The 20,831-nt window shown below is 38.3% G+C and overlaps 1 protein-coding gene across 3 annotated transcripts in view; it reads right to left on the bottom strand.

Annotated features, from left to right (window-relative positions):
• The window catches only part of GAS7 (growth arrest specific 7), a 280,930-nt gene that overhangs the window by 81,005 nt on the left and 179,094 nt on the right, over positions 1–20,831 (bottom strand). For all 3 annotated transcript variants that reach the window (XM_020965897.2, XM_020965899.2, XM_020965898.2), the window contains exon 3: positions 11,611–11,691. In XM_020965897.2, the coding sequence (XP_020821556.1) occupies positions 11,611–11,691 (81 nt within the window). The remainder of the gene's footprint in view (positions 1–11,610; positions 11,692–20,831) is intronic.

Below are 20,831 nucleotides of genomic sequence, written 5' to 3'. Positions count from 1 at the left end.
ACATATACTGGCTCTGGGCAAGTCATTGAACCTTTCAAGTGCCCCTAGATAAATATAAGACCAGAAGTTGTGGATTTGCATTGAGTAGAGGACATTTCCTCACCAAGATCACCTGCAAGTTTCCTTCAAATATGCAGATCTCACCCCACTCATGTCTGGACAGCCTCTGTGTCTGTTTCTTGACTGTGTCCGCCCAACATGTTGGGAGCCTTGTAAGATTTCCTGTAATAGCACATGGGCAATATACTTCATCCTTTACCACATCACCATCTCACCTTCTTTTCTGATCATATATTAATCAACTGGAGCTTAGTACTGTGCCTGACACACAGTAGGTACTTAATAAATGTTCATTGACTGACTGCTATTTTCCTTTCCTTTTGCTTTTCTTTAAAGTTCCTTATTTGGAATATACAGCTTCTTATAACATGACATTTTGAATATGGAATGAATGTGAATGAAATATGAATATGAAAATTTGAAAAACAGAAATAAAAATGTAAAGTTTTTACACATGGGATCAAATAGTCAACAAGTGCAGTAAAGTAAAGAGAGCTAGACAGCAGTTCACCTAAAAAAAAGACATGCAGGTTTTAGTGAGCTGCAGATTCAATGTGTCAGTGGCATGATAAGGTAGACAAAAATCCTTGTGCTCATAAGCTGCATCAAGAGAAACACGGTGTTATGAAACAAATATAGTACTGATACCTAAACCAGCAAGAGCTGAAACTGAGAAAGAAAATTATAGAGAAATTTCCCTAATGAATATAAATGCAAAAATTTAAAATAAAATGTTAGCAAAGAGATTATAGCAAATTATCTTGAGGATAATATGCTATGACCAGGTAGGATTTAAACCAGGAATGCAGGGATGGTTCAATACTAGGAAAACTATCAGCATAACTGACCATACCAACAACAAAACTAACAAATCATATGATTATCTCAATAGATGCAGAAAAAGCATTGAAAAAAATTCAACACCCATTCCTATTAAAAACACCAGAGAACATAGGAATAAATGGAGTCTTCCTTAAAATGATAAATAACATCTATCAAAAAACCATCAGCAAGCATTATATGTAATGCGGACAAGCTAGAAAATTTCCAATAAGATGAGGGGTGAAATAAGGATGTCCATTATCACTACTGTTATTCGATATTGTACTAGAAATGTTAGCTTTAGCAATTAAAGAAGAATAATAAATGGAAAGAATTAGAATAGGCAAAGAAGAAACAAAACTCTCACTCTTTGCAGATGATATGTGCTATACTTAAGAGAATCTAGAGAATTTAGAGAATCAAGTAAAAAATTACTTGAAATAATAAACAAATTTAGCAAAGTTCAGGAGATAAAATAAACCCACACAAATCACTGGCATTTCTACATACTACTAACAAAACCCAGTAGTAAGAGACAGAAAGAGAAATTCCATTTAAAGTTACTGTAGACATTATAAAATATTTGGGAGTCTACCTGCCAAAACAAACCCAGGAAGTATATGCGCACAATTACTAAACACTTTTCACACAAATAAAGTCAGATCTAAATAATTGGAAAAATATCAGTTGCCCATGGGTAGGGCAAGCTAATATAATAAAAATTCTTCCTAAATTAATTTACCTATTCAGTGCCATAGCATTCAAACTACCAAAAATTATTTAATAGAGCTAGAAAAAATAACACAATTCATCTGGAAGAAGAAAAGGCCCAGAATATCAAGGGAACTAATGAAAAGAAATGCAAGGGAAAGTGGCCTAGCTGTACCAGATCTTAAACTGCATCATAAAGCAGCAATTGTCAAAACTACTTGGTACTGGCTAAGAAATAGAGTGTGGATCAGTAGAATAGGTAAGGGATGCAAGACACAACAGTGAATGACTATAGTAATCTACTATTTGAGAAATCCAAAGCCTCCAGCTTCTGGGATAAGAACTCACTATTTAACAAAAACTGCTGGGAAAACTGGAGAATAGTATGGCAGAAACTGGGCATAGACCAACATCTTACACCCTATGCCAAGATAAAGTCAAAATGGGTACACGATTTAGTTATAAAGACTGATACTATAAGCAAACTAGGACAGCTAGGAATAGCTTACCTATCAGATCTCTGGAGAAGAGAAGAATTTATGACCAAACAAGAGATAGAGAAGATTATGAAATGCAAAATAGATAATTTTGATTACATTAAAATGAAAAGTTTTTGCACAAACAAAGCTAATGCAACCAAGATTAGAATTTTTACAACCAGTGTCTCTGATAAAGGCCTCATTTTTGAAATATATGAAGAACTGAGTCAAATTTATAAGAATACAAGTAATTCCCCAATTGATAAATGGACAAAGGATATGAACAGGTAGTTTTCAGAGGAAGAAATTAAAGCTATCTATAGTCATTTGAAAAAATGCTCTAAATCACTATTGATTAGAGAAATGCAAACCAAAACGACTCTGAGGTACCACACCACACCTATCAGTTTGGCTAACATGACAAAACAGGAAAATGATAAATGTTAGAGAAGATGTGGCAAAATTGGAACACTTGTACATTGTTGATGGAGTTGTGACTGATCCAACCATTCTGGAGAGCAATTTGGAACCATGCCCAAAGGGCTATAAAATTTTGCATACCCTTTGACCCAGCAATACCACTTCTAGATCTGTATCCCAAAGAGATCATAAAAACAGGCAAAGGATTCACAAGTATAAAAATATTTATAGCAGCTCTTTTTGTGGTGGCCAAGAATTGGAAATTGAGGGGATGCCCATCAATTGAGGAATGGCTGAACAAGTTGTGGTATATGAATGAAATGGAATACTATTGTGCTGTAAGAAATGATGAGCAGGCAGACTTCAGAAAAACTTGGGAAGACTTATTTGAACTGAGGCTGAGTGAAATGATCAGAACCAGGAGAATGTCGTACACAGTAACAGCAATGCTGGGGAATGACCAACTTTGATAGACTTAGGTCTTCTCAGCAACGCAAGAATCTAAGACAACTCCAAAAGACTCATGAAGGAAAATGCTATCTACATTCAGAGAAAGAACTATGGAGTTTAAATGCAGATGGAAGCTACTATTTGCTCTTCTTTTCCTTTGTTTTTTTTTAATTGCTTTGTTCTCATGGTTCCTCCCATCAGTTCTAACTGTTCTTTATATCATGACTAATGGGAAAATATGCTTAATATGAACGTATAAGTAGAGCCTATATCAGATTGCATGCCATCTTGGGGAGGGGGAAGAAGAAGGAAGGGGAGAAAATTTAAAACTCAAAATCTTATAGAAGTGTATGCTGAAAACGAAAAATAAATAAATTAATCATTTTTTAGGAGAGAGACAGAAAGACAGAAAAAGAGAAAGAAGAGAGAGAGAGAGAGAGAGAGAGAGAGAGAGAGAGAGAGAGAGAGAGAGAGAGAGAGAGAGAGAAACACAGCATTCAGGAATAGGAAACTGAAAGTTGCACTGCAGTCTTCCCTGGCCACGCTACATCTGGAGCAATGATTCCTGTTTTGTTTTTTCACATTTTACAAAAGGATATTAGAAGGCTGAATGGAAAGTGTCCAAAAGAGGGTAACCATGGTGGCAAAGGGCCTTTCCAAGATCATTCCATAAAGATCAAACTATATTTAGCCAGAAAAAAAGGAAAACTGGGGGTGGAGGTGGGAGATTAAATAACATAGGATTGTATCCACTGCAAATCTGTTATTTAATCTGTACTGATCCCTCAGTGCAACAAAGCAACTTTTGGTCCTCCCTAACTGATTTTCTGTTTTATTTCCTACAGTGAATATTCTAATCTCTCAAACCCCTGAAACCACCCCTCCTCCCAGCCTTGTAGCACAGGACCTGACTTCTTGCATAACTGAGAAACCAGAGGATATTTCTTATGAGATTCTTCTTCTCTCCTACTGTCCACCTCAATACCACTTGATATCATTTCCCTCCCTTTCCACCTACTCCAGTAGGCCCTTCTCTTCATCAAATCTAACCCATCTACCTGTACCTCTGATTCTATCTCCTCTAATAGATTTTCCCCATGATTCCTCTTTCTAATCTTTAATTTCTTGCTGCTGAGAAGCTTTTCCAATTTTAAAAATCAAACAAACAAAAACTCTTCCTTTTATCCCCCATCCACTTAAACCACTGTCCTAAGTCTCCTTTTCACAGCAAAACTCCTAGAAAAACATACTTAGTTGCCTCTGTTTTTCTCCTCACTGCCTTCTCAACTCCTTGAAACCTGGCTTTCAACTTTATGACTCAAAGGTTCTCCCTCCAAAGTTATCAGTGATCTCTTAAGTGCCAAATTTTATGGCCTTTTCTCAATCAATGGAGGCAGTGTGGTATCGTACATATAGTGCTAGACTTGGAATCAGAAAGGTCTGACTATAAATGCTGCCTCAGATCTTCATTAACTGTGTGATCCTAGCCAAGTCACTTAACCTCAGTTACAGTTTACCTGCAAAAAAAAAAGTTGTGTTGGACTCTATGAACTTTAAAGTCCATTCCAGATCTAAATCTAAGATTCAAATTCTCATTCTTCTTAACATCTCTGCAGCGTGACACTGCTGACCACCATTTCCTCCCTGCATATTCATTCCTCTGTCTTAGTTTTACTCCTACCACTCTGCCCACTCCTTTATCTCCTATGCTTGACCATTATCCATAGCCTTCCCCTACCTATGGATGTACCCCCAAAGCCAAGTCCTTGGCCCTCTTCCTTTCTATCTCTATCCCTTTCATGTGACCTCATCAGCTCCCATGGTTCTACATACTAACGTCAAATTTCTCTTCTGAGCTTCAGGCCTGCCATCACCAACCACCTATTGAACATCCCCTACTAGATGTTCCACAAATACCTCAAACTTCCTATGTTCAAAACTGAACTCATTGCCTTCACTTCCTAAGACCACCTCTCTTCCAAACTTCCCTGTTTCTATTAAGGATACCACCATGCTTCTAGGCACTCAGATTTGCAACCTTACAGTCATCCTCAAATCCTCCCTCTTCTTCACCTCACATATTCAATCAATTGCCAAAGCTAGTAGATTTTACCTGGATAATTTCGCTTGCATCTAACTTATTCTCTTTAATTACATGATCACAACCCTAATTTAGGCCCTCATTACTCCTCACATGGACTACTCAAAGAGCCTCCCATTTGGTAATCCAGTCCCAAGTCTTTCCCTTCTATAATTCATCCTCTACAATAAAAAAGCAAAGTGAGATTCATATACTCTCTGGTCAAGATAAATTAGCCTGCTTGTTGATCTTTACATACATCATTTTATGAGAACATTAGATAGGAGTCTAAGTACTTTTGCACAGGCTGTACCCTCCCTGCCCCATGCCTGGAATGTGTCTGTCCTCACCTCTACCTTTTAGAATCCCTAGTTTCCTTTAAAACTCTACCCTGCTGAGCACCCTCTTCTCTGATACTCTCTTCTCTCTATGCTTTTGTGATACTACTCTCTCCTGATTCTTGTCTTACCTATCTGACTTTTTTCTTCTCAGTCTCCTTTGCTAGATCTTCATTTCACAGCATGCTGGCTAACCATGGGTGTCACACAGGGTGTGCCGTGGGAACTCTTCTCATCCTTCCATCTATACCATTTCATCAGCTCCCATGAATTCAATTATCATCTCTATGCTAATTCTCAAATCCACTTATCTAGCCCTAACTTTTCTGCTTACCTCCAAACTTTCATCTCTAATTGACTATCTGATATCACAAAATGGATGTCCTACAGACATCTTCAATTCATTATGTCCAAAACTGAACTCATTATCTTTCTTTTCAAATCCTTCCCTTTTCTTAACTTCCCTATTATTACTGAGAATGCTGCCATCTTCCCAGTTACCCAAGCTCAAAACCTAGTTGTTATCCTTGATTCCTCACTCTCTCTCACTTTCCATAGCCAATATGTTGCCAAGACTTGCTGATTTTCCCTTTGTGACATCTCAGACTATGTTCCCTTCTCTCCTCTGACAATACTATGACCTTGGTATAGGTCATTATCACCTCAAGCCTTGACTATTGCAATAGCTTGCTAGCTGGTCTCCCTGCCACAAGTCTCTCCCCACTCCACTTAAACCTCTACTCAGCTATCAAATTCATCTTCCTAAAATGCAGGTCTGACCATGTCACCCCACCCCATTCCCATTCAATAAACTCCAGTGGTTCCCTACTCCCATTAGGATCAAATACAAAATTGTTGTGTTTAACCTTCACAAACCTTCATAATCTGCCCCTCTCCTTCATTTCCAGTCTTCTTATACCTTATACTCCTCCCAATATACTCTATGATCCAGTGAAACTGTTCTCTTTGTGGTTCCTTAAACAATAAACTCCACCTCCCAGCTCCAGGCTTTTCACTGACTGTCCTCTAACCTTCAAATGCTCTCCTCATCTCTGCCTCTTGGCTTTCCTGGCTTCCTTTAAGATAAAATCTTTCTCCCAGATTAAATCTGACCATCTACACAAAGCTTTTCCTGATTGCCTTAATTCTAGTTTCCTCCCTCTGTTGATTATTTCATATTTATCTTATAAATAGCTTGTTTATATATAGCTCTGTAGGGCAACCTGGTGGCACAGTGGATAGAGTGCTGGCCCTGGAATCAGGAGGAACTGAGTTCAAATCTAGCCTCAGACATTTACTAGCTGTGTGACCCTGGGCAAGTCACTGTTTGCCTCAGTTCCCCAACTGTAAAATAAGCTTGAGAAGGAAATGGCAAACAGTTCATTCTTTGCTAAGAAAACCCAAATGGGGTCACAGACAGTTGGATGCAACTGACATGACTCAACAACAATACAGTTATTTGTACATTGTCTACCCTACTGTACCATGAGCTTGTTCAGGGCAAGGAATATGTTTTGCCTGTCTTCTTACTTGCCCCTTCCTATATGAGGTTTTTCCTCATTTCAGTTGCTAGTGCCTCAATTTAAATTTTTTAGACACGCATGCATGCGTGCACACACACACGTCTGTGTGTGTATATGGCAAACATAAAATATAGAAAAATATATACACACACTTACTGTGCACATGTTTTCTCCCCAAGTAGTATGTAAGCTCCATGAAAAAAGTAACTATTCCATTTTTTTCTTTACATCTTCAGTACCTAGCACAGAGCCTGGCACATAGTAAATGGTTGTTGTTAATTAAATGTGCTTTGCTTGGCCCAAGAAAGCAATATAGAAAGAATGCACAAAATTGAAAAGAGGGAGATTTTGATGTGATAATATAAACGTTTTCACCATATGGGAGCTATCTAGAAGTGAAATGGATTGGTTTTGGAAGCAGTTCCTTCTTGCTGAAGATCTTCAAGAAAAGCTTGGATAACAAGTTTTGGGGGCTCTAGGCAGAGTGACACCATTGTGTCAGGGTGAATTCTGTAGTCACCATTTCCCAGACTGCTTTTATCCTTCTATTTAATTCTGGGTTTAGTTCATTATCAATTTGCACTGTCATTTTAGATATGCAAATCGATGGACTAACTCTACATGTCACCCATCCAACTCTATATTATGATATCATTCTTCATCTGCTTCATTTTTCCTGTGTGATAGTGAGGCCAAATTCTTTTGAGTAATTACAGATCTTACTTAGGATGTTCTGTAGTGTTCCAAGGCTTGATAAAATCAGTGCTTCATCTGCAAAAAGTAACATCTGGAGGACCTCACCATCTGCAGTGCGGCTCTGTTTCATTTGTTCTCTGTGATGGACATCCTCCATAACAGTGGCAAACATATTTGATGAACTTGTGTCTCCCTGCTTTATCCTTTATTTGACATTATTCTGTTATACTTACCAAGATATCTTTCATAACCTCAACATGTGCTTGGGTGGGGGCTGAGGGGAGAAGAAGGGAGGAGAAACAGGCTTTAAGGCTGTAGTATCAAATGCTTGTTAATCATACTAAGACCTAGTATTCTCTGCTCCCTTCAGGCAATTAGATGACTTTAATAATGTGCTTTTCTCAAGACTATGGATTGTGAAAGTATTCTTGTTTCATTTTTATACTGTGCTTAAAGATTTGATCTTTTGGATATCAATCCTTCAATCCCCCCAGCATTGTGTCATGTTCAATTGGGACCTCCTCTGTGTCTATATACTGTTCCTCCCTTCTTTCTTTCTTTTGTTTTCTTGAATGTCATTTCTACTTCCTTATGCAGCAATGTAAGACTTCAAAAATGGTGGCCCTACAGCTAGTGAAAAAAAAAGCACTTTCTTGTAAAATAAACACTGAGATTTATATATTTCTTGTTCTCCCAGTTTCATTTTTAAATGCTTTGGGGGGAAATATGGTTAATTTAGTCTCTTGTTAAGTTTTATGTAAATCTTTTTTTATTCCATCACTTTACCCCTTGATTTATCTCTTTGATAATAGTGACCATGACCTCTTTTCCATTCCTTGCCCAGGATACTACATTGAAGAGTTTTCATTGGCTATCCCCCATGTCTGGAATGCTCTCCATCCTCATCTCTGCCTCCTAGATTCACTGGTTTCCTTTAAGTCTCAGCTAAAGCTCTACTTGCTTCAAGAAACTTTTCCTAGTTCTCTTTAACTCCCAATGTATCCCTTTTATATCTTATTTGTACATAGTTGTTTGTATGGTATCTCCCCTCATTAGATTGTGAGCTCCTGGAAAGCAGACATTTGTTTCTTGCCTTTCTTTGTGTCCCTGGCACTTCCTTGCAAATGCTTTACATGGTTAGACTTCAGCAGGAAAACAGTAGCAGTCCACAGTAGAGCTGTGCTATAAGAAATGATGTATGTGATGAATATAGAGAAGCATGAAAAAGATCTACATGAATTGATTCAGAACAAATCACAGCCAAGAAAAGAATATACAGAATAACTACAACAATGCAAATGGAAATAAAAACTACTCACACACACATACAATCAAAAGTGAATGCAACAAAAATATAAAGCTCAAAAGCAGGACTAAAATGAAGAGAGAAAAACACCCCCAACCCACCCTTTTGTGGAAGTGGGAGGCCCACACTTGTTACATGTTACACATGTTTTAGAATAATATATTGTTCAGTTATGCTTATTTTATTTTCTCTTCTTTTTTCTTTCTTTTCATCTCTAAAAAATATTTTGTTACATGAGATGGCTCTCTGGGAGAGGGAGAGGTAGGGATATTGGGGAAAACTATGATGATGTAAAAAGTGAAAGAAATAAAAAACTTATTTTAAAAATTAAAAAGACATCAATAAAATTGTTTCATTATTGTTGTTTTAAGAAAAGATATTCATGAGATTTAGGCATGAGGATTCTAGATAGTGTACGAGACTTTGGATTCTTTAATTTCTTGATCCTGAATCAAATTTTCACATTCTTTCCCAGTGCTTATTGTAGTATTCAAATCCGCCAATTATTAAAGCTGACTTAATTGGAAGTGACATATCAGTGGACTTTTTGGCAGCATTTTTCTACTTCTTTATCTTTTTGAATAGACATTGGCATATAAACTGCAATTTATCTTTAAAATGATCTTTTTTGCTTATGCTTATCATAAACCATGACCACATGTCTATCAAAATATGTCTTGCTTTGTTTTGATGCATGACATCAATCCTGCCAAGCCTGTATTAATGGCTCCACTTTTGCTTCAAAAACGTTTTGTGCTTTTTTTTAACCAAGCTGTTGATTCTCTTTTCACATCTTTTTTCCATAGCTCTCATTTGGTGTTTAAAATCATTTTTTTTAGCTCTTTTAAGTCTTTCTTTAACTCTTTCTGAAATTCTTTTTGGGTTTGTGTCCAATCTGGATTTTTCTCTGAAATCTTGTTTATAGATGTTTTTAAGTCATTGTCTTCATCACTAGAGTAGTTCTTTATGTTTGGGTCCTATTTTTTTGCTCATTCTTCTAATTTCTTTAATTTGGACTCTATGTTAGTATTGGGCTCTACTCACTTCTAGGGGGGGATATCTGGTCTTAGCTTTTGTTCTTCTATGTCTTTCACAGATCAGTGTGGGGGACTGAAAGTTTTCAGTGCTTCCAAAGTAGTATGACTTGGGGAAAGGCCGTTCACTGAACTCCTGGTCTGAGCTCTGCAGGTTGGGTCTGTTGGGTATAGTTGAGTTACACTAGACTGCTGTTGGACTCAGTTAGTGTGTTAGCCCACTGGGAGGCTTTCCGGATTCAGAGCAACTCAACTCCCTTTTGGTTTTGGTCTCCTGCCCTGATTATTCCATTGCAGACTTATGTACTAAGCTAAAAATTAGAACTGAGTCACTTCTCTTCTCCTGAGCTCAGAGCCATACTGCTATGTTTCTGGAATTCTTTTCTTTTTTTTTTTTTGGTGCTCTGTACTCAACTAAGGCCCCACTTACTTGTGATCACTCCTTGATGCCCTGGGTCTATGACCTAGAAGTGAGTAATGGATGACAGAGCTATCAGATAGTACTCATTTTTGATCCTAGTGCCAGTTCAAGGATCCCCTGGGTTCTCTTTGGGTCCTAGTGTTCTGTCTCCCTTTCCATTCTTGGGCATTAGAATGCCTCTAATCCCTGACACCACTGACACTGTGCTTCTGGTATGCCCCAGTCCCAATGTCAGTAGACTTTTCAATCTGTTTTCTTAAACTGTTCTGGGCTTAAACTGTTCTGACTCACTGTGATTTTTCCTTGGCTTTCCCTTTCAAAATTCAGTCTAGCATGTTTTCTAAGTTATTGTAGAGGAGTTATTCTGGGGAGCTAAGGCAAAAATGCTTCCTCTCACTTAGATCTGGATTGCATCTCTAAGGAAATTTTTTGTGTCACCTTTCCTTTAGTTGTAACTTCCCAATATCTTTTGGTTTCTTTTTTAGGGAGAATAACAATATTGACATGATTTGGTGCCTCCAGTTGTATTCAGTAATCATAATATCTAAAAGAAATTACTTTGTTCTTTTCTTAGTTAGTGTCTGGACAACATTGAATAAGCCAGGAACAAAGACTATTCCTCACAGTCCTCTCAATTCCACGACTGTTTTTTATCCCAAGGGATCTAAAGAGTCAACACACCTAAGTACAACTCAACTTGCACGCAGACAAATAAATTACAGAGATGGCATATTCTGTGTATCTTAGACCACAGAGCACATTATACGATAGGCTCTGCTTCAAATCTCACGTATACTTATGTTGGAAAGTAGGCAGCACTCTCCAGGAAATCACAAATGACTTATGTTTGCAACTCCTTTCTTGTCAGTCTTGCCCCCTCTCCCTCAACCTCCATCATTTTTTTTCCTTTATGAGTTCTTTTCGACAATTTGACATTCACCAGGCACTCTATCAGGCCTCTTAAGGCATTTCTCATTAGTCTGGTTCCACCAGAATCTTAAAACTATCAGAGTTGCCTTTCCCACTATATCAAAAGGCTAAAATCCTCTAGGGCGTATTAGGACCATAAGACTATGCTCAGTCTTTACTCCCTATCTGTGGCCTTTACTTTATGCTTAGACTAGGTCAGCCATATCTGAGAATTCTGGCAAGTCTCTGTATCAGTTTCAGAGGTTGGAACTAATTATTTGGAGCTTTCTAATGAGGGACTGAAGTTGACACCTAACTGTGACCTGCTTCCTGTTGCTAGGTGATGGCAACTGGACAGTACCTGTCGCAGGCTGAAAGTTCCTCTGAGTGCCAGGGCTTGATGGGGTCCGAGGAGAACCGTTGGGCCGCTCCCATGTAGTCTCTAGTCAAAGAGAATAGCATTGTGAGTGTCAAAGGACAGAACAAGAGATAGCAAATGCAAGAAGGATGAAACCAAAAGGGAGATCTTCGGTGGCTTAACAGGGAAGGTCTTTTTTTTTCTTTGTCCAGAAAACCAAGTGGCATGACAGGATTCTCCCCATTTCTCCCACCCCCATGTTCATAGCCAGAGTCTAAAGGAAGGGAAAGACTTGCCTATTTGTGGGCCAGAAGTCTAGGATTCATAGGCAGTATTGTGGCAGAGATGGAGTTGTCTACTATAGGCTTGGGATTTCCAAACTGAACCCTCTTTTTAAAAAAAATTTAAAAAGGAAAAGAAAAAGAATTTTTTTTACCAAAGTCCCAGAAAGCTTATTCCAAAGACAAGCTACCCTCTCTCATCCCTTAATCAAACATACCCGGTAATTTTGTTTGAAGTGTTTCACTGATTTCCCATGAAAATGCTGACATTTACAGGCCTCCTGGGAGAAATAGGGTACTCAGAAAAAAAATATTTATCAAAGAGAAGCCACAGTGTGGCCCTTGAGATATTACCTCCCATCCTCTTTATCCAGCATACATCAACTGCCATTAGGAAAGAAAGAAGATCCTACTCTCTGAGGTAGTATTATTTCTGGGAATGTTTGTTGTATTTCTTTACCAGAAGTCCCCAAAACTTTTGGGAAAATATGTTACTTTTCATATTTCCTAAGCTTTGTGATCACTTAACCTGAGGCTTAGGAAAGTGAAATTATAAAAGTCCTAATAGATTGAAGAAGGCAAGTCTTAGCTTTTTTCCTATTCCACTTCAAAATCTTGGCAAATGATGGAAGGATAATAAATTTAGAATGATAAGACTCTTTATCTTCCACCCTCATTTTACAGATGAGAAAACTGAGGCCCAGACTTGGCCAGGGTCATAACAGGTAGTAAAGTAAGCAGGGCTAGTCTTTAAACCTATTTTCTGATTCCAAATTCTCTTTTCCCACTACTATTTCTCCTGGTGAGTTCATCAGTGTCTGTGGATTCAATGATCAACTCTATGCTGATGATTCTCAAATCTACTCAGCCCTACTTTCTCAGTTGAATCTCCCTAATGCCAACTGGATGTCTCATAGACATCTTCAACTCGACATGTTTGAAACTCATTATCTTTCTTCCCAAACTCTCTCCTCTTTATAACTTTCTTATTATTAGAATACTGCCATCTCCCCAGTCTCCTAGGCTCAAAACCTAGGTGCTCTCCTCTATTCCTCACTCTTACCCCCCATAGCCAATCTGTTGAGAAGTCTTGTTGATTTTATCTTCATAATCTCTCACAGTATGCCTGTTTCTCTCCTCTGACATTATCAGCATCCTCGTACAGTACCTCATTACCTCATGCCTAGGTTATTGTAATAGCCTGCTGGTTGGTCTCCCTGCCACAAGTCTCTCCTCACTCCAATCCATCCTCTACTCAGCTGTCAAAGGGATCTTCCTAAAGTACAGATCTAACCAGGACTCTACTCCCCTTCAATAAGCTCTAGTTGATCCCTATCACCTACAGGATCAAATACAAAAACTTCTACTTGACATTCAAACCTTCATAACTTGTCTTCATTTCCAGTCTTCTTACACCCACGCACCCACCTACTTACCCCAGTACTCTTCAATACAGAGACACTGGCCTCCCTTGCTTTTCTCATGTAAGAAATCTGATTCCAATTATTTTCACTGGCTGTCTCCTTTTCTCATGTAAGAAATCTGATTCCAATTATTTTCACTGGCTGTCTCCTATGCCTGTAATGCTCTCTCTCCTCATTTCTACTTCTTGACTTCCTTGGTTTCTTTCAAATCGCAGATAAAAATCTCACCTTCCACATGGAAGCCCTTCCTGATCTTTTAATGCTAGTGTTTTCCCTCTGTTGGTTATTTGGGATTTGTTCTGTATATCAGACAATAAACATTATATGTAGCTTGTTTATACCTAGTTGTTTGTATGTTGTTGATCCCATTAGACTGTGAACTCTTTGAGAGTAGGGGCTGTCTTTTATCTTTCTTTGTATTCCCAAAGTTTAGCAGTGTCTGGAACATAGTAGGCACTTAATGAATAACTGACCATGCTTGAGATGGTAACATACTTGGAGATTTACTATGTTAAAAAGCTGCTTCTATCTAAGCACCAGTCATCTCTGCTCAAACTTCAACTTAGGATATAATGAGGAATATACAAAACAAAAACAAAAACAAAACAAAACAAAACAAAACTAGATGGTACAGTGGATAGAATATTGGATCTAGAGTCCTGAAGACCTGAGTTCAGATCCTGCCTCAGATATTTCCCAGCTATGTGACACTATCACACAAGAAACTTAACCTCTTTCAAGCTCACTTTCCTCATCTGTTAAAATGGGGATAATATTAGCACCTACCTCAAGGGGTTGTTGTGAGGATTAAATGAAATAACATAATATTAAGAACTTTGTCAAAGTACTATACATGTTAATATCATTAAAATGGAAATCAAGACCTGTGTAGCTAGTAACTATTACTCCACTTCACAACTTCTGGGATGAAGGATCTATCTAGTGCCACAGGAAGACTCTAAGTATCCCATTTTCTCTTCTGGTCACAGCTATACCACAGTAATATAAAACAAATCTGTATCAAAAATTGAGGGCCAGAATTTACCCTAGTAGGCTGATAATCTCCCTGACTGCAGCTGTACTCTGAAGTTAGGAAACCAATCCACCTGATTTTTATCATTAGCAGCAAAAAGGCCAGTCAGATATCTTCCAGTTGACCATATCACCCGCACAATAGGAATCGAGGCCAATGTGAAGGCAGAAGTGTGTCTTAGCCTTGGTAATATCAGACTGGGTAAAGTCTATTGAAAATATTAACTTCAGCAGTATTTAGGGCAGCATTTGAGTCCTTGGTCACCCTAGATATTGGCGTAGGTCTCAATTCATGAAAAGACATTTTCCTGACCTGGAACCCTCCAGAAGAACAGGTTAAAATTAAAGCCAAAGGATTGAGACAGACTTGCCAAACAGCAGCCCCACCCTTTCCCCTCCCCTCACCCCCACACCCAGTTTACATAGAAACACATTTTTCTGGAATGACAACTTCAACTCAATCTTTGGCTGCACCCACAGAAAGCAAAGGAGCCAAGTACACCTTAAAAAGGAGAGCTCTGCACAGCCACGAGATCAGAGTGGACCATCACTCTGGCCATCACCACAGCAGCCCAGAAACTATTTTTTCCCCCCTTTGATGGCTCCATAACCTCCCCAGGTCCTTTCCAAGATTATGAAGAGAGGGAAACAACACATCTGGGTTATAGTCTTAGCAGCAAGAAATCCCTTAAGTAGCCATTTTATTTACAGGTTAAAAGTTAATGACCCAGTTAAGAAGTTATTTTATTAAGGAACTACTTTGGAATAGTTCATCTGAATTTCAAAGAAAGGGACAAATCAGTGAAACCTTACTCCAGAGCTGGTATCCTAGGAGAATGGCAGGACAAGAGGAGCAGTTTATCTTGAAATATTCATCTGAGAATGAAGATAGTTTCCCCTTTTCTTTTAATCCATCCTTTTCAGTTCTGCTATACACCCCTTTCAGTGTCTGTGTCAGCTGGTCTATCTCTCTCCAAGCATTCTGCTGTTCTCCCTCCCTCTGTATTTCTCCTACCTCTGGAGTGTGTCTAGACTGGTATTTCAGGCTCTTCTTGGCATGGTCCAGCCTTATCAGTAGCACAGTCCCTGCCTTTCTTGATTCTGTTACAGAAGCTGTTGGCTCACCCAGCAGCTTGTCCTACCCCCCTTCTTGGATATAGTTTCTCTGAGTCTTGTGAGGGTAGGCCAGGTCCCAGGCAAATTGCTAGAATGCAAATGGCCTTCTCTCACAAGTCTTTGGAAGTAGTTGCAAAATATAGCTGCTAATTTATCTTCATATAGGATTGTTTCAGTTTTTTACATTTTATATTTACATTTACAGTTTTCTAATTATTCTGTGTCCACCACCAGGCAATAAATGTTTCAATGGCATGGATGATATCTTTTGTTAGACGTAATATAGTATTTTGTTTGTTTGTTACGTGATTTGACCAGAGTCACACAGCGAGTAAGTGTCAAGTGTTTGGTCTGAGGCCAGATTTGACCTTAGGTCCTCCTGACTTCAGGGCCAGTACTCTATCCACTGTGCCACCTAGCTGCCCCATAATATAGTGTTAATAATATTGAAGGCAGCTAGGTGGCTCAATGGATAGCATGCCAGGCCTAGAGTCAGGAAGATTTGAGCTCAGATCTGGCCTCAGTCACTTATTAGCTATGTGACCCTGGCAAGTCCCTTAGCCTCTCTTTGTCTTAATCCACTGGAGAAGGAAATGGCAAACCACTCCAGTATGTTTGCCAAGAAAACTCCGTGGACAGATTCGGTGTGAACAACCACCACCACCACCACCACAAGGAATATTGACCTGGGAATCTAAAAACGTTGGTGCTAGCTCCTACTCTACCCTAATCAGGTGTATGATCTTACTTTTCTAGACTATTTCTTCATCTGTCAACTAGGAGTGTGTGGCAGTGAATAATTGTTCTTTTGTAACCACCCCATGCACATGTGCTATGTGATGGGGGAATGAGCCTACATTTTATGGACACCCTTAAGGTTTTTAAAGAGTTTTGTGTGTACTATCTCATTTAATACAATAGCTTTGCGAGGTGGGTGACATGTTTTGTTTGATTATACTTATAATTTCATTGGTGTGAGCAATTTCTCAGAAAGTTAAGTGACGAATATCCCTAAAATTTACACACCAATATTAATTATCAGAGGAAAAAGCAGAAACTAGGATGCTGCCTAACAAGCTATACGTACAGGAACAATGGAGGAAGAATTGCTGGCCATCTTAGTATGGGCCTCTCAAAGTATGCTGCAGGTATATTAGTAAGTCTGTGTCATGGTATTGGTGTAGTTATACTGAAAACATGACATATTAGTCATAAAACTTTCTAGTTCTCCATTAGAAAAGGCAGTATATTGTGCTGCAAAGATCTCAGGAGTCTGACTCAGAAAATCTTGATTTGATGCTTTCTTGTACACTTACTAGCTGTGTGTGGCTATATCCTCAGACTATAAAGTAAACCTAATAATACCTGACTTACCAATCTAACAGGGGCAGCTAGTTGCCGCCTAGATAGAGAGTTTGGGCCTGGAGTCAGGATATATATGAAGATAAAATTCCTGAGGTCTTGCCTAAATTAACACAAGTAGTAAGTAGTGGGATAAGCCTTAAACCAGGTCCAATGACTTCAAATTCAGTACTGTTGAATCCTAAAATACTGCCTACACCAGGAAAACAAGAAGTTGTCTTTTCCTAAAATAACTGTCAATACCATAAAATGGCTAAATAATAATAATTATTCTAAGTAATACCTCTTTCTTTACCTTGAGCCAGTTTCTAAAACCTGCTAGTCTTAAAGAAATTCACTAGTAATTAATTCCATTTTTAAAACAGCTTTAACAGCACAGAAATAAATCCCATTATCACAAACCCTGATAAAATTTAATTAATTACTTTGAACTTGATAAAGGAAGCAGAAAAAAATTAATTAGCATTTTCAGAAAGCAGGTAATGAAGAATATCTTATGACATCTCTAGGTCTGATGCAAATTAACTTGGTAGGCTCTAAGTGACATGAACTTGAACCTGAATCTTCCAGAATATCTACTTTTTTGCTTTCCTTCCCTTCTAAAGATACCAAAAAAAAAAAGACAACATATAGTTTACCACATGTTTTTTTAGAAACCTTATCCCATCTCTTCTGTTTGCTATTTGTGTGACTTAAGGAAAGTAATTCAAATTTGACAGGCCTCGATTTTTCTGTAAAATAGGGGAGACTATGGGGAGCTGGACTAGATGACCTCTGGGGTCCCTTCTGGTTCGAAATGTATGATCCTATGATCTCATTTAATGTACAAAATCCTGTGAGATGGGGAAGAGAAGTATTATCCCTCTCAATGTAATGAAAAAAATGAGGACTGACTTGCTAGTGGAAGAACCTAGACACACAGATGCATACACTAATATAGATAATAGCAGTTTTTTTAAATTGACTTTCTAGGGTTCTCCAAGTATACCATCACATCATCTTCAAGGAATGATAGCTTTGTTTCTGCATGGCCTATTCTAATTCCCTCAATTTCTTTTTCTTCTCTTACTGTTAAAGCTAACATTGTATACAGTAACAGCAACATTGTGTGATGACCAACTTTGATAGACTTAGCTCTTTCCAGCAATGCAATGATCTAAGACAATTCCAAAAGTCTCATGATGGAAAATGCTACCCACATCCAGAGAAAGAACAATGGAGTTTGAATGCAGATCGAAGTATGCTATTTTCTCTTTTTTTGTTCTTTCTTGTGGTTTTCCCCTTTTGTTTGGTCTCTTCTTTCACCAAATGATTAATGTGGAAATATGGTCAATGTGATTGTACACGTATAGCCTATATCAGCTTGCTGGCCATCTTGGAGGGGGGGCAGGTAGAGCGAAGGAGAAAAAATTTTGGAACTTAAAATCTTATAAAAAATGGATGTTGAAAACTATCATTACATGTAATTGGAAAAAGTAAAATACTATTAAGTGGGAAAAAAGGTAATGATAGTAGCTCACATTTATTTATTACTTTGAATTATGCAAAACATTCTTCTGAAAAAAAAAGCTGCACTATTATTAGTAAGGCAAGTAATATTGCCACCATTTTATAGATTAGGAAACAAGAATCTTAGAAAATGAAAGTAATATGCTCTAGGAAACAGCTGGCTGCAGATAAACAAACAGAATCCCTTGGTTTAGTGATATTGATTTCAAGAGGGAAACCTTGGGTTTCTTGAGTATAAGTCCTGTCTCTGACATATACTACCTGTGTTTCCACGGGCAAGATACGTCTCAGTGTCATAAGAAATTATCTTATAGATTAGAAAAACAAATGTCCCTCCAACAATCTAAAGATTTTTAAACAATTTTCTTATCCCTGGGCCTCAATTTCTTCATCTGTAACATGAGGGGGGTTAAATTTGATAGCCCCTGAAGTCTTGTCCAGCCCTGGACCTATGGTCCTATGATTAGAACAAATAATATTGATGATAAAAGTAGCCAAGATAAGGATATAGCTACATAAAATCCAATGGCCTGGTACACAACAACTATTTATCTGATAAATGAAAATGTTATAAAATATCTTTGCTGCTTTTTTCAGGAAATGATTGTTTCTTCCAAACCCCCTTTTTAACTTTTTAGAATTATGGGTCATCACATTGGGTTAGTGGTAAAAAAACCCAAAAAACCAAAAAAAACCCCACCACACACACAAAAAACACAAAATTACTAAAAATGTGAGCTAATATTGCTATTTACAGCAATCACCATCATAATAAGATTCATTAAGCTACAGGCCACTTCAGTATTTCTGAGCTATGGGTGCTTCAATTAGTTAATAAGAGAAGGGCTTTCATCATTTTGCTCTGTGTATAAAAAGGCTGAAGAGAGCTGGCCCCCTTTGGCATTTGCTTGGCATTGCTTGTAGAAGCAGGGTTTTGCCATCTCCAGGTAATGCAATCTAAAATGGAGACATTCTGAGTTTCTCTATCATGTGGGTTGGATAAGCCTTTTCCACCAGCTGCAACAGGGGAACAGGAGGTGTCATGAGATAGTCTCTATTTTTTTCTTCCATGGTGTCCAAAGAACATGAAGGTCATTCACTCATATCATGGACACCATGAACTAATTGCACAGGGGACCTTCCCTACTTTCTCTTTTAACCTATGGTCTTACTGGGTCAAACTGGGTTTGGGGGCTTTGTTTTGGTCTGTTTTGTTTATCTGTTTCAGTTCTAGGTGCAGATAGTGAAATACCTACCGGGACAGGAATTGAGCCATTGTGACCTTGAGGCTCCCAGATATGCAGCCAACCAAAGTGAGCAGGGAAGCCATGAGAAGCCAGGGTGACTGAGATTTAGGTCCAAGGGAAGCTTTGGATTTGGAACTTGATTGGACTGTGTATATAAGAACTGAGTTAAACTACGAACTGAATTCCTTTCCCCTCCCCAAAATGTGAGTTGTTGCGGGGTAGGATAGGATGGATTGTGCTCTTAGGTATTAGGGGAATGTTTGTACATTTATTCTTGCTATACCTTTGAATTTTTTTTAGCTTTATAAAAGTAAATCTGACTGTTCAGTGGTCAAATGGAACTGGGGTGCAGGGGACCCCTAAAATTGGAGAACACCATTGGTGGGGAGCTGGATCTAATGGCAGAGAGATGAGACAACTCTTTCCCACTCCCAGTACCTCCATCAAACACCCTTAAGGATAATGAAAAATCCTGAGGCAGGGTGAAATGTAAAACTCTGACTTTGAGGCAATGGGGGCCAGAGAAGACACTGTTGACAAGCATTACATGTCTACTATGTGGCAGGTACTGTGCTAAGTACTGAGGATACAAAGAGAGGCAAAAGGCAGTCCCTGCTCTCAAATAACTCATAGTCTTTGGAAAAAGACTGTAGAGAGATGGGGGAAACTACATATAAATAACTATGCACAATTAAGAGCTACGTACACCAGTTTGGAGATAACCATCACAGGAAAGCTCTAGCATGAAGGGGGATCAGGAAATGCTTCCTACAGAAGTCGGAATTTAACTGAGACTTTAAGAAAGCCAGGAAAGCCAGAAGACAGAGATGAGGAAAGCGAATTTTAGAGTTCTAGTGGGATAGACAGTGAAAATGCCAAGAATCTTGAGATGAAATGTCTTTGTGGGAAGAACAACAAGGAGGTGAGTTTCACTGGATGAAAGAGTATTAGAGGGGATATGATATACCCCTTTGAATGTGAAAAAGATGGTTTTATTATTATTTCAAAATAAGTGATTTCCATACATATTTGTATCAACCAACCTGTAAGGAATCATAATTTGTTATTGCAAATGGATTTATCTATGTTTTCAGTTTTTCTTTTAAGTCCTGCCTATTTAGAAGGTCAGTATTCAAAATGCTCACAATTTACTGCCTGGAAAGGCAAAATTAGATGAGAGGCAGAAGAGTAAAAACCTGGATGGAAGAAAATATATTTTTATGGGCATAGCTGATCAAATTTACCCCCATTTC

The sequence above is a fragment of the Phascolarctos cinereus genome, unplaced genomic scaffold, assembly GCF_003287225.1.
Source record: "Phascolarctos cinereus isolate Bilbo 61053 unplaced genomic scaffold, phaCin_HiC Scaffold_5;HRSCAF=322, whole genome shotgun sequence".
Lineage (NCBI taxonomy): Eukaryota > Metazoa > Chordata > Mammalia > Diprotodontia > Phascolarctidae > Phascolarctos > Phascolarctos cinereus.
The sequence above is the reverse complement of the archived record's forward strand: the minus strand, read 5'-3'. Positions and strand labels throughout refer to the sequence as shown.